This window comes from Colobus angolensis, unplaced genomic scaffold, assembly GCF_000951035.1.
Source record: "Colobus angolensis palliatus isolate OR3802 unplaced genomic scaffold, Cang.pa_1.0 Scaffold20, whole genome shotgun sequence".
Taxonomy (NCBI): domain Eukaryota; kingdom Metazoa; phylum Chordata; class Mammalia; order Primates; family Cercopithecidae; genus Colobus; species Colobus angolensis.
Window position 1 is genome coordinate 68,560 of NW_012115155.1, and position 12,784 is coordinate 81,343.

General features: G+C 46.6%; 1 protein-coding gene across 1 annotated transcript in view; it reads right to left on the reverse strand.

The window, feature by feature from the left end:
- Positions 1-609: 609 nt before the first annotated feature.
- Positions 610-12,784, reverse strand: part of CCDC93 (coiled-coil domain containing 93) — a 95,410-nt gene continuing 83,235 nt past the window's right edge. Inside the window, exons 23-24 of the mRNA XM_011941605.1 lie at positions 10,517-10,630; positions 610-5,499 (exon numbers count right to left, since the gene is read on the reverse strand). Coding sequence (XP_011796995.1) covers positions 5,446-5,499; positions 10,517-10,630 — 168 coding nt within the window. The 3' untranslated portion in view covers positions 610-5,445. The remainder of the gene's footprint in view (positions 5,500-10,516; positions 10,631-12,784) is intronic.

The following is a 12,784-nucleotide window of genomic DNA, read 5'->3' on the forward strand; positions in this document are numbered from 1 at the left end:
CCACCTTTTCCCTCTGCCAATCTCAGTGTGTTGGGACGTCTCTTTTCATGGTCTCAAGATGGGTGAAATCTTTCCAAGAAGTTCAGCAGTCTCTCCTAAACTGGCCATAACTGGCTTAGACATCCATCCGCAAACCAGCAGTTGGCCAACAGAAGTAAGATTCCCGACTGGAACAGCTGTCGTGTGACACAGCCACCTCGGAGCTGGACAAAATCAGAGTTGTGTTGGTTTTTAAAAGAAGGCAGGGGTGGAGATCACCCACAGCAGGTTTCCACAGAAGATGGGCACGGCTTCTGGAGGATCTGAACAGCCCCCCTTGAATCATGACTCAGAGGTGTGCTTATCTTTTGTACCCCAAAACTCAGAGGACCAGGGTTGCACGGTGATTTTTGTGAGACGGAGGGAACCCTGCAGCAGCCCATCTGCCCCAGGGATTAGTCGTGTCACCATCCTTTTCCCCACCCCCAGCCCTCCCTCTGCTGACCCAACATGCTTCCAGAGTGTGAGGAGAGCCAGCCTCTGCTTCGCTGCCCCATTCTGTTCTACCAGAAAAGGACACCCCCCTTTGTATGGCCCACTGCCTCAAGACCCAAGAAAGAGTCTCACTACTTTTGAATCAAAGGCTTTATCTTTAAGAAAGCAGATTCAGTGAATCAGAATTTTCTTCCATTTTGGTTCTATTGTTTTAAGAAAAGTAAACCAAATTAAAAATTAAAAACTATTTTTTAATAGATAATACATGTACATGGTACAAAATTCAAAAGGTACAAAAGGTGTACATTGAAAAGTCATTCCCATCGGCAATCAGGCTGCCAGGTTGCTGGGTATCCTCCCAGAGAAATCCTAGGCATATGCAGGCAGACATATGATATACATGTGTATATGTCTGTGTGAAAACATATGCACACACATACATCTACACATTTTTCTCCATTCCAAACATTAAGATACCATGGGCTTCTTTTTTCCCCACTTAATCATGCATCTTGGGGACCATTCTATGGTAGTATACACACACAGGATCCATTGTTTTAAGTTTCTGCAAACTCTTCCATTGTTTAAGCTGGTCATAATGTATTTAATCATTCCCCTATACTGGTGGCACTCTCCAACTTTTTGCTATTACAATGTTTCAACAAAAACCCTTGTACACAGGTACAATTCTTCGTTCAAAAAGCTGATGCATTTGCACTTTTGATAGACACTGTCTGGCTGTCCCCCATGGTGTGCCTCCATGTCACACTCCTGACACCACTGTATCTAGTGCTGCCACCCACAGCCTTGCACTGTGGTCCCACTTCTTGGTTCACATGGCTGAGACATTTCTACCCATCAAGTTACCTTCAGATTCATGACACATTTTGAGCCGAAACATACCTTATCTCTAACATTACTGTAGTTCTTCCCTCTCTTTTTCCCTTCTTGGGGAATGAAAAAAAATCTGTAAAAGGCAATTCCTTTGAAAGATTCAAAACCTCTGACACCTTGTTTCATCTCAAACTTCAAGGTTACTGTGTAACACACTCTAAGACCCTCTAAAGTTGTGAAAACTGTTTACCTGTCCTCAAACTAAGCATTAAGTAGAGGAAAGGTTCAATCTAAATTTTGCTAACAGATATGCAAAGGTGCCATGTGGAAAAGCCATTTTATCCAACCGGAATTTCCCAGTCAGTCATCTACCTTGAGCTAGATGCTGGGGAGACTGTGGTAAGACAGGCCCTTACTTCTGTTGCCCAGGGCCAGGCATGAGTTCGGCACACTTGGGGGACGGATGTAAGGCTGGTGTGGAGCACCCACGGTATTCCCTGTGTCGTCAAGTATGCTGCAGATCGGGCACCAAATCCTCCAGGAGTTTTGCACATTTATTGTGAGAAGAGGGAATACTACTATAGCACTACCTTTTACAATGCATCTTCAGCCTGGCATAGAAGGAATGCTCTGGACTTCATGAAAAGGATCAAGAGAGGGCGTGGGGGATTCTGAAGATGCACGGAACAAGGCACTTTCCTTGGGAATCCCAACCACGGGGACAGATGACGGCACCCATCCTATGGGGCACTTTGTTGTACTGTTCTGCGTTAAGATGTTCTTTTACCTTGAGGCCAACACCAGCCATGAGTAAATCATAAAGTGCTTCCTTAAAGTGTTCTTCCTCAGTGCATGTTTCAACTCAGCATCAGCACTTCAGAGCGAGGGGTCAGGCTCAAAGTAACTGCGCTACTGTTAGATGTCTACCTCCCTTTTAGGGTGATCACCAGTTACCTACAGAGTGGGCGAACAAGACCATCTGAGGCAGCAGAAATATGAGGGCACAGGTTACGGCCAGGGCTCACTGTTCAGAGTACCCTTTCAGGCAGGTCTGCTTCGCTCACTAGAGACGTGACTTGGGCCTGCCAACATCGACGTCACAACCCTGAGGTCTGAGGTCCCAGGCATGACACTTGGTGAGGTAGCGAAAGGACGGTCTGAAGGCCTTCTCCAGCCTCTGCTCAAGGTTTCAGGAGGTCCCAGGGGCTCGGTGTTGTCAGAGAATGCTTCCCACGCCTGGCCTTCTGGTTGTGCTGACAGACTCCGCGGACACTGGCAGGACCCAGCTATCCGGAAAATATGTAAGGGCTACGAGCTAGAACCATTAAAACGATGAACTTCAGACTCTAACAGAGATACGCTTGACAAACTGGGAATTTGCCTTCTGTTAAAACACCCCTCAGCGTGACTCTGACGACTGTTTAACACTCTGCATCTCCCTCTAGTGGTGTTAGCTAACCCCAGTCATCCAGTGGAGACAGCACAGGTCAAAGACATCAAAAAATGTCCTAGCGCCTCCCCACACAACTTGCGATCACCCAGTCTTGTCCCGCTCGCAACAGCTCTGACTGCGGCTTAAGCAGAGCAGTCCCATGCACTCCTTAAGAAGCACGTAGTGGGAAGGAGCCCCCAGCCCAGAGGCTGGCGGCGATTCCACAGCACTGTGCAGCCTGCCTGCCAGCAACTCCCTGTGCTGACTGAGCAGGGAGCCTGTGCCTCCTGGGGAAACCTGGTTCCTCCTGAAGCGCACATTTTAAAAAAGTAACTTAAGGATGTTCTTGCTTCCTTTTAACTCTGGAGAAGCCTGTGGGCTTAGAGCATAATGCCACACTGTGTCTAGGCATACAGAGAGCCATAGCCCTGGGAAGACCCCTTCGGGCTCTCCAGGTGGTTTCTGAAATGATCAGCGAGCGGCCTTGGGGCATCTCCTTAGCCTGTATGGCTTCACTATAAAGTCATATCCTAATGACTCAAAGACACTGTCCACACTGAGGGTTGCCTGCAGCAAGAGGGAAATTTGAGCTCAAACTGGCTTCTGTAGTCTAATTCAAAGTGTACTCAGGCAACAGAAACTGATTTATCCGTAGTAGGCCTTGTGGATTAAAAAAAAGGGAATAGAGATCTACGGACACCTCTCTATACCAAAACCAAACCAAATGAAACTCCTGTGAAACACAGCTCAAAATAAATGCCTGCACTTTCAAAAAGAATTACTGGCTGCTTTGGATTAATCATGCCGTACTTTCCCCATCAGCACAGAGGTGGATTCCAGTAACCTCAAAATGTCATCTGCGTCCCCTACCATCTGTGGACAAATATTCAAATAACTGCCCCAACTGCTCACAAAGTCCAGCTAGCCAGGGGTGAGCCCACAAGCTGCTTAACAAGATAACGCAGACGTTTCCCTGACTGAAATCATTTCAAACGCAGTCAAAATTCTGTCTCCTTCCCCTGCCCTCAAAGTGCCACCTGTTCTTTTGCAATAACTGCCTCAACTTCACCCAGCCCTTCAAAACCCCCACATGACCGCGGCTCAGGGACCAGCTGAGGCGGAGCTGCACATGGCCCAAGAAGCGCCCTCACGTGGCAGTTTCTATTTGCAAGCTGCTGCTTCCCCCTGGCTCACGCAGGCCTTGCTGGCCCTGGCACTGAAACCAGCGGCTGTTTTTAATCCAGCACGTGTGTGTGTGTTTTTAAATCTGTACATGTCAGCCCTGCTTAATCACATCCATTAGGGAACTAAAAATGAACACATTTCTGTGGCTGCTGAATGCTCCACTTGCTTGACATGTTTAAGCTTTTGTGTCAAGCTTACTGTCCAAATCTGCCACCTGGTATGTTTGCAAGATTTATGCAGAATGGAGCACAAACCTACTGAACATGACTGAGTTATCAGACTCCTGAGGACCAGGGCAGCAGGAGCTCTGTGTCTGATTTGCACTGGTCATTTCCAAGGATTAAAGTCAACCGTCAGCTGCCCTTCCAAGCCCCTCCAAAGTCTAGTCTCAGCCCTGCTTCCTAGAAGGGTCTCTGAAGCCTCCTAAAGAGACCAGTTTATCCCCTCCTTTCCCAACACACATGCCTTGCACTCTGCATCCTCTTGGGTTTTTAATCATAGTGTATTTTCATTTAAAACAATCTTCCTGCCTGTCAACATCCAATTCTCCCTTTAGATTGGGCCCAAATGCTGCCTCCTCCAGGAAGTTTCCCTGGATCTCTGCAAACCCCACTGCTCTTCCTCCTGACACCCTACTTGCCTTGAGTGCAGGGAACAGTGTCTCTCTCTCTCCTGGCTCAGATCATGACCCATCTGCAGTGTAGCCTCATCGAATGTGCCTTCAATGAGGGGGATGCACAGCCCCTCTGCATGCTGTGACTCAAATGAACATTGGGGCAGGGGAAGGTGTAATTTTTATTGAAGTGTCCTCAGCACAAGGTCTGTTTTCAATTTTCTGAGAAATAAACCTGAGTAACGTATAAAAATTAAAACGACACTGAACTTTCATTCCGGTTGCTGTCACCAAGCCTGCTGGTGGGCACCTGGAGGAGCTGGGAACACAAGGTACCATGGCAGGTGAAAGCCCAAGTGACCAACACTACATGGGCTGATCATTTCAGCTACATGCCTTCTGTTTACTGAACAACATCTCGGATGGTCCAGTTCTGTGGTCAAGTGTGCTGTGTATCTGCCTCCCTGGGCCACCTGCTGGGCGCCTGTGCAGTAGGAACTCTGTTTTACATGTCTCTGAATCTTCCTCAGTGCTTATTTCTCAGTGGGTGCTCAATTAATACTTGCTAAACAAATGAATTCTTCTTTATTCAGAGTCCACACAAATACAGGTACCTTTGTAAGTGCAATGTTACTGGAGACATAAAAGTTGATCAACAGAGAAAAGGACTGCTGACATTCTTCACAGGATGACGGGTGTTATCCAAGCCACATGTTTACGGTCTGATTCCATCAACAGCAGCCAACAGAGATGAATGGAAGCAAAGAGGAGAAAGAAAACATCCAGGTAGTTGAAACCATTACACCTGCATCTCTCTACTGTCGCTTTCAGAACATTTCATGATCTTGTAGTTGATATACGGTGCTTAAAAGTAAAATCAAGGACATACAACCATGGCTGGGGATGTTCAGGAGGCCTTCGCTTTCACCTTGGACAGCAGCATCTCATTCTTGCGGCCCTCCTGGAGGGGAAGCAGGGAGTAGAGAGAGAGTGGTGACTACATTAGCACCCACGTGAGGCCAAGATGGTCTCAGTGCCCTCCCCATATCCCTGTGGGAGACATCTCCTGGCCAACCCAGTCTCTTGGCATGCTGCCGCCAGCATGGTGAAGCTTTCTGATGACCTATGACATCAACACCAAAATAACTATAATGATGCTCCATTTCTGGGCTGTCAGACTGAAAACAGGATGAGAGGATAGGCACTGTCATTCCTAAGGACTTCATGAAGTCTATGAAACCTCAAGGAGATGGAAGCAGAAAGCACACTTATCTGCCAGTCTTGGCGTACTATGGTGAGTGAGTGGGGAAAGGCTTTGGAGACAGCAGCCTAAAAAGAGAGCCCTAGTTTATATAGCAGGCAAAACACGTAGAGTTCTAACAACAGTGAAAGTTAAGAATATTCTTATCTTTAAGAAACTCAGAAAATAGGATAAAAGATATTCATGAAGAGATAATGGGGCCGGATGCGGTGGCTCACGCCTGTAAACCCAGTACTTTGGGAGGCCGAGGTGGGTGGATCACGAGGTCAGAAGATCGAGACCATCCTGGCTATCATGGTGAAACCCCATCTCTACTAAAAATACAAAAAACTAGCCGGGCGTGGTGGCGGGCATCTGCAGTCCTAACTACTCGGGAGGCTGAGGCAGGAGAATGGCGTGAACCCGGGAGGCGGAGCTTGCAGTGAGCCAAGATTGTGCCACTGCACTCCAGCCTGGGCGACAGAGCGAGACTCCATCTAAAAAAAAAAAAAAAAAAAAAAAACCCGCCCTTCCTTAAAACCAAGCTGTATGAAATCAATGGCGTGTGCTACGGGTTATCATTGAGGGAGGTCACTGCCCCATCCTCTGCCTGTAGAATCTGACATCCAGTGGCACAAGTCACCTCTGCATCATTTCATGTTCCCTTCTGGGGTCATCTTCAAAAGCTTCTAACTGCACCTCCTGCCCTCGTTCCACTGGCCTTAGTAGCTCAGGATACCTGCATCTGCTAGCAAACCTCCAATAACTCCAACCCCATTCTCTGGGCAGGGTCACAAGGAGTCCTGCTTTTAAATTGGGAGATAAAAGCGGTAGCAGAAAGGGCCCGGAGAGGTAGAGCTCACAGGCTTGGCAGTGGTCAGGCCTCCAGGGTCTGTGTTTTCCTGGAGGTGCATTTATTATGGGAGAAAAACTTTTACCCTTGAACCCTCTGCACTCAAAACCCCCATGGTCAATTTTTTCACCTCCCTGGGCCAGGGTCAGGTGCTCTCAGTTCTCTGGAGGCCCTGATCTTTTGGTGGTGTGATGGCAGCATGACCACAACGACCTTGGTTTTGCTAAGACTAGTGCTGGCTCATCTATAGGATTCAGACGTATCTTTCACTCAGGGAACAAGGAAACAGGTGGGTGCTTGCCTTGGTGGTAAGGCTGAATCCTTTGAGGCTGTCAGAAGCAAGGCGCTCTGACACTTTTCAGCACCTTTTTGGGGAGAGAGAGGCAGTTCATGGGGAGGGTGGTGGGGGTGACAGAAATAAGGTGATGCTGGGTTACATGTTATTTTCTTTTAGAAAATAACAAAGTTTTCCTTTTTAAAATGGATTGAGATGTATCTGAGGGAAAAAAGACTCCAGCTTAAAACAAATGGAGGGGAAGAGATGGAACAAGAACAGAGAGCTACACTATTATGTTGTTATACTACACTCTCTACTTGTGTATTTTTGAAGATTTCCATAACAAAAATATAAAACAGTAAATAAGTTTAAACTGTCACCCACCTCACCATTTAAACCAGGCAAAAACAACCCAGAAGCATCTGAACTCTACCACGGGGAACTGTGTGTGTCACAGCACGCTAGGTGGCGCTTATGCTTTCCGGTAGAGACAGCCTACAATGTCACCTAGTGTGTGAGCCTACAGAATCACCGTCTCCGTCTCTTCAAAGCAAATATAAAAGAGGCGCTTTGGCTGTTTGTTTCTAGAAGAAAAAGGAATGTCTCATCAGCTCCGTCTCTCTCCTGCTGAAAACTCTATCCAGGCCCACTAGGTGCCAGACAGAGAGCTAAGTTCACGCAAGGTGATGTACCCAAAGCCGGCTTCACAAAAATGCAGGGTTTGAGTTCATCAGTGCTATGGAATTTAAATCTTAAAGTTTCATGACCTGATGAAACTGTGGCTTAGAGACACAATTCACGTAATACTGTGATTAAGGTGATGTCAGAGTACATGTTGTTTCCTGGCAGACTTACAATTAATCAGCTCTCTCAGGGTAAGTCAACGGGATTTTAGAGAAAACCCAATGTCTCTAATGAAGAAGCTTCTGGAACCTGAGGAGGCTGGGAGTCAGGATGCAGGCATGACTTGGTACCTAAATGGTGCCCATGGCGCATCACTGTTGCCCATTTAACGTGGGGTAAACCAAACCCAACGAAGGCAACCGCTAAGCTGGCAAAAAACCATCTCGTAGACAATAATGTTGTGTTTTCCATGAAGAATAATTATGGCACACTACAAGTGCTTGGGCCCAGGATGCAGTGAGAATTTAGAATGCAAAAAACCAGTGAGGGGATGGTGAGAAGGCTCCACCCTGGGTGAAAGTCCAAATTAAACTGTAATATATAAAACAGAAGAGCAGCAGAACTAGTCTGGCTGAAGATATGGGGTAGAGGCTGTGGAGTAGCAAGCAAGTCCCTATCATCACCTCCTCCTCAACACCTGTGGTGGCCCCAAATTACCTTGCAGGCGCTTGTGGGAGAAAGTTTAAGATGCTGGAACACTGACATGTGGTTGCCAATTTCAAAGTTTTGCCAAGTAAAATGTTCAAAAAAAAAAAAAAAGGACTACCCACCATCACAATTATTTTCTTTTTTTTTTTTTTGAGACGGAGTCTCGCTCTGTCGCCTGGACTGGAGTGCAGTGGCCGGATCTCAGCTCACTGCAAGCTCCGCCTCCCGGGTTCACGCCATTCTCCTGCCTCAGCCTCCGGAGTAGCTGGGACTACAGGCGCCCGCCACCTCGCCCGGCTAGCTTTTTGTATTTTTTAGTAGAGACGGGGTTTCACGGTGTTAGCCAGGATGGTCTTGATCTCCTGACCTCGTGATCCACCCGTCTCGGCCTCCCAAAGTGCTGGGATTACAGGCTTGAGCCACTGCGCCCAGCCATTACAATTATTTTCTAAGAATTTTAATATCAAAAAATAAAAGGACATGCTAAATGTGCGGTGAAATATATTTAAATGAAATATGTAAGAACAGATGTCATCCCCTCCCCCTCTTCTGACTTGCTTTGGACTCAGGGAAAGAGGCCCGGCAAGAATCTGGTCTAGGTGTCTTACCTGGCTCTGAAGGAACCACCCTCTGTGTCTGGTGTTTCAATGACTGCCAGCACAGGTGGGAACTCAGACCCAAGCCACTTAACGCCTCTGAAGGAACTGGTGCTTTGGAGGTCATCCTAAGCTCTCACCTGAGAGCCTGCTGGGCGAGCATGAGCTTTTCCACTTCATTGTCAATTGCTTTGACAGCTTATACTTATCCTCCTCAACTTACTTGCTTTTTTGTTTCTACACTGTCAAAAGGGTGTCTCCAAGCGAAATTTGAGATGCAGTTCTCCTTTTGTGAGTTTGATTAAAGGGAAGGAGGAGCTCTGAGGAGGGCAGCAAATTCCTAACTGTTCCCTGCCAGTTCGCTCACTGGCCCTTCTGGGACCTCAGCTTCAGTCTGTGCTAGCCTCAAAGGAGTCCCAGACTGAGCAGCAGACCCTCCGCTCCCCATTCCTGGACTGCTATGGCTGAAGAACTCTTTCTTCCCATGGCTATGTCCTGCTCACCCTAGAGGGCCCTCCCTGACCACACCACCTAAACCAGTCTCCTCACACGGCAAAGTCTGGAATTGCTACTACTTATTTGTTATGACTTGTTCTTAGCTTGTCATCCGTCTCTCCCACCACAGCGTATGCTCCTTAAGGAGGGGGAGGTCTGCGTTACAACCTGGCATCTGTCCAGGGGTATAGAAGGAGCTGGAACACTGGAAAAGATGATATTTTGAAATGCCTATGGGATGTGGCTTCCAGAAGTTAAATCACAAAAAAGATGTAGAAGAGAAGGGAAAGATGAGGAAGGAAGAAAGAAAAGTCTTAAAATAAGAACAAAATTATGAGCATGAGAAGACTACATTTTTTATTCTGGAGACCAAACACCAGGATACAACCTACCTTTAACTCTGCTGTATTTTCAGCAGTCTCTAAACTCACTGAAACCACATGGATTTAGGTTAGGGAGAAGGAATTCCTTAAAATAAAGCTGCTGAGACCCTAGCAAGGGACAAAATGAAGTCTTTTTGGAAAATCTCTTAAGGGCAGGCACTTTTCTTTCTGGAACAATGAAGAGTAACTGCCCAAATGCAGGAAGAAAAAACAGGGAAAACCCAAATTGACTTGAGTGTTGGGTGTTAGGAGATGCCAGACCTGGTGCTGGATGTTTCAAATTTCTCATCTGACCCAACGGAACCCACCAAATGAGGAAACTGAGGCTGTGAGGAATTAGGTCATTACCAAAGTACACAGCTGGTAAGTGGTAAATGTAGGATTCGAATCCAAACCTGTGACACTTCAAAGTTCTCTCTTCCCACACAGTTTCTTGAGGTCCCTCCCTACCCTAAAATTGGCAGGAGAGGAGATTCTATATCTGAATCCACAACAAATGCTGTTTCCAGGTGGCCCTTGATACGGACTGATGGAATCATTTTGTGAGTTTCATGTGCTTACTAAGTGCTAGGAAAACTAATGATGTGATGTCTTGAAACATTTAATTAGACCTCAAGATGGGCCACAGAAAAACGCGATCTTCAGCTACCTAGACACCATACTTCACTGCCAGATCACACTCTGTCTTGTTATTTCCCTTCACAGACCAAAGGAAAACCAAAAAACTGTTTTTTAGTGGGTACTTTTGAGGTGAACATATATCTCACGTTAGCCTTAATGTGCTGCCCAGCCTTCCTCTTACCTCCTTGAACTCTTTCACAGTCTTAAAGTATAGCCTCTGCTTTTCTAACAGCTCCAAGTACTGGTCATTCAACTGGTCTCTTCTCATTTTGTTCTCTTGCTTTTTCTTTTCCATCTGTTGAAACATTGTGGGAAATGGTGATGAAAAGACACGTTCTGCCCAAGGGCTGCTGGCAACATCCAAAAGGCAACAGTTGTTAACAGTTTCATGGATTTCCTCCCAGTAAAGGAAGCTTCAATATGTAACTTTTGAGGCCGGTTAATTTATTTGCATGATATTACATGGAGGCTCTACAATTTAGTCAGCAATTTTTCCATCTCTGAGTATTAACTGTTTCCATTTTTTTTTTCCTCACTACAATTTCACTAATGGACAGGTTGGTGGTTCTCAACTGGGAGCTATTTTGACCCCCCACTCCCCACCTGGCAGTGTTTGGAGACAGTTTTGATTGTCACAGCTGTGAGGAGTGGGTGCTACTGGTATCACTGGGCAGAGGCCAGCAACGCTGCTACACACCCTACAGTGCACAGGACACCCCACAGCAAAGGGTCATCTGGCCCAAAATGTCAACTGTGCTGAGGCTGAGAAACCCTGATTCAAATAACTCTGCTCATCGAATACAATTGTGAATCCTCTTTTGATTTAATGTAAGTATTTCCATGTCAATACAAACTTTCTACAAATTATCACTTTAAAAACAACACAATGTTCCTGCTGATTGCTAACTTACCCATCTTTCTACTGGTAGACCATTTAGGATATTTTCAGGATTTAGATCATAAATAGATGCGAGGCTTTGATTTAAAGAGACTTTTCTAAGGTACCCAAAAGCTTATTCATTCAACAAATATTGACTTAGAATCTACTGAGTAGCTACACGTAGTGGTGAACATGGCAAAGTCACTGCTCCCACAGAGCGTACATTCTAGAGATTCACATTAAGCAAACACCCTGACAACAGACACACAAAATATTCCCAACACTGATCAGTCCTGTGAGGAAAATGACATGGGCGGAGGTGATGGAGAGGAGGGTGCGTGCATGGCCTCCTCAGCCTGGAAGCTCAGGGAGGCTGAGGACACTAGAGCAAGGCTGGCAATGCTATGTGCTCTATGTCCAGAAGGTAAACCCAGAGCATCAGCCAGGAAATGAGGGCAGAAAGAGTTACGGTACTGACCGGGTGCCTGACTCATGGCTGGTGCTCAAAAGCTTGTTGAATCACATTCTGAGAGATGCTTTGCCATGGCTTTCCTGATGCCTGACCGTGATTTCTGTGTTACACTTTGGAAAGGATTTGGTAAATGCAAGCTACAGGTAAACTGGCTGCATTTTATTCAGTAGTTCCCTCCACACTATAGGCCTCTGTTGACTGCATAGGACAAATGCAACCCCAATGCTATTCAGAGAAAGACCCATCACATATGGGGACTGATTTGCCTGGTCAAATCCTGAGCTTGCATCCAGTTCCTGAGTCCCAAGACCCTGTGCCCTGCTCTTTCCATAGGTCTGCATATGGATGCCTGGTGCACACCCATACGATGTCTCCAGTTTGGTGCCCTCTTGTGCCCAGGTCTCCCAGAGTGGGCAGTCCCCTCTGGGGTCCTTGACTGGTGTCCTACTACCCTTGGAGCCCTGGCTCAGCAGCAAGTCCTGATCCCTGCCGACGGAACCCCTAATGCTGCCTCCATGAGTCTCTCACACCCACTCAACGATCCTGTCACAGTGACACACTAGCCCACCACAGCTCCCACTACTGTTCCTTCGTGGGCTCCAACTCTCAAAGCAGCAGACACCTTTTCCGCTGTGCTGGATAGGACCTCACAGCTAGGTCCCTCTCTCTTATTAGGACAGCCAGCAGCTCTTATCTCAGGACTTTCCTCTCTGCTCTGTACTTTAGCAAAACACTTCACCATAACTGATTATGTCCTAGTGAGGTAGCAATCTGTTTGAATTATGAATTTATCCAGGATCCACTGTGGGAGTTACTGTGGCAACCTAGAAATAATAGGAGCTTGAGGCCAGAAAGGCTGGGTTCCAATCCTAGTTCTGCCACTCACTGTGTATCCTTGGACAGCTAATTTAACTTTTTTGAATGCCGGGTCCTTTAGCTAAAATAAGAATATCACCCAGATCACCAGTTTTGTTATGAGAAGCTTGTGACATTAAATGTTAAGTGAATGATCCATCATCCGGTCCATAGTAGCTGCTCAACAAAGACAGTTTTTCTTCTTAACATTTCACATCCTAGGATGCCAACTCACTCTGAGA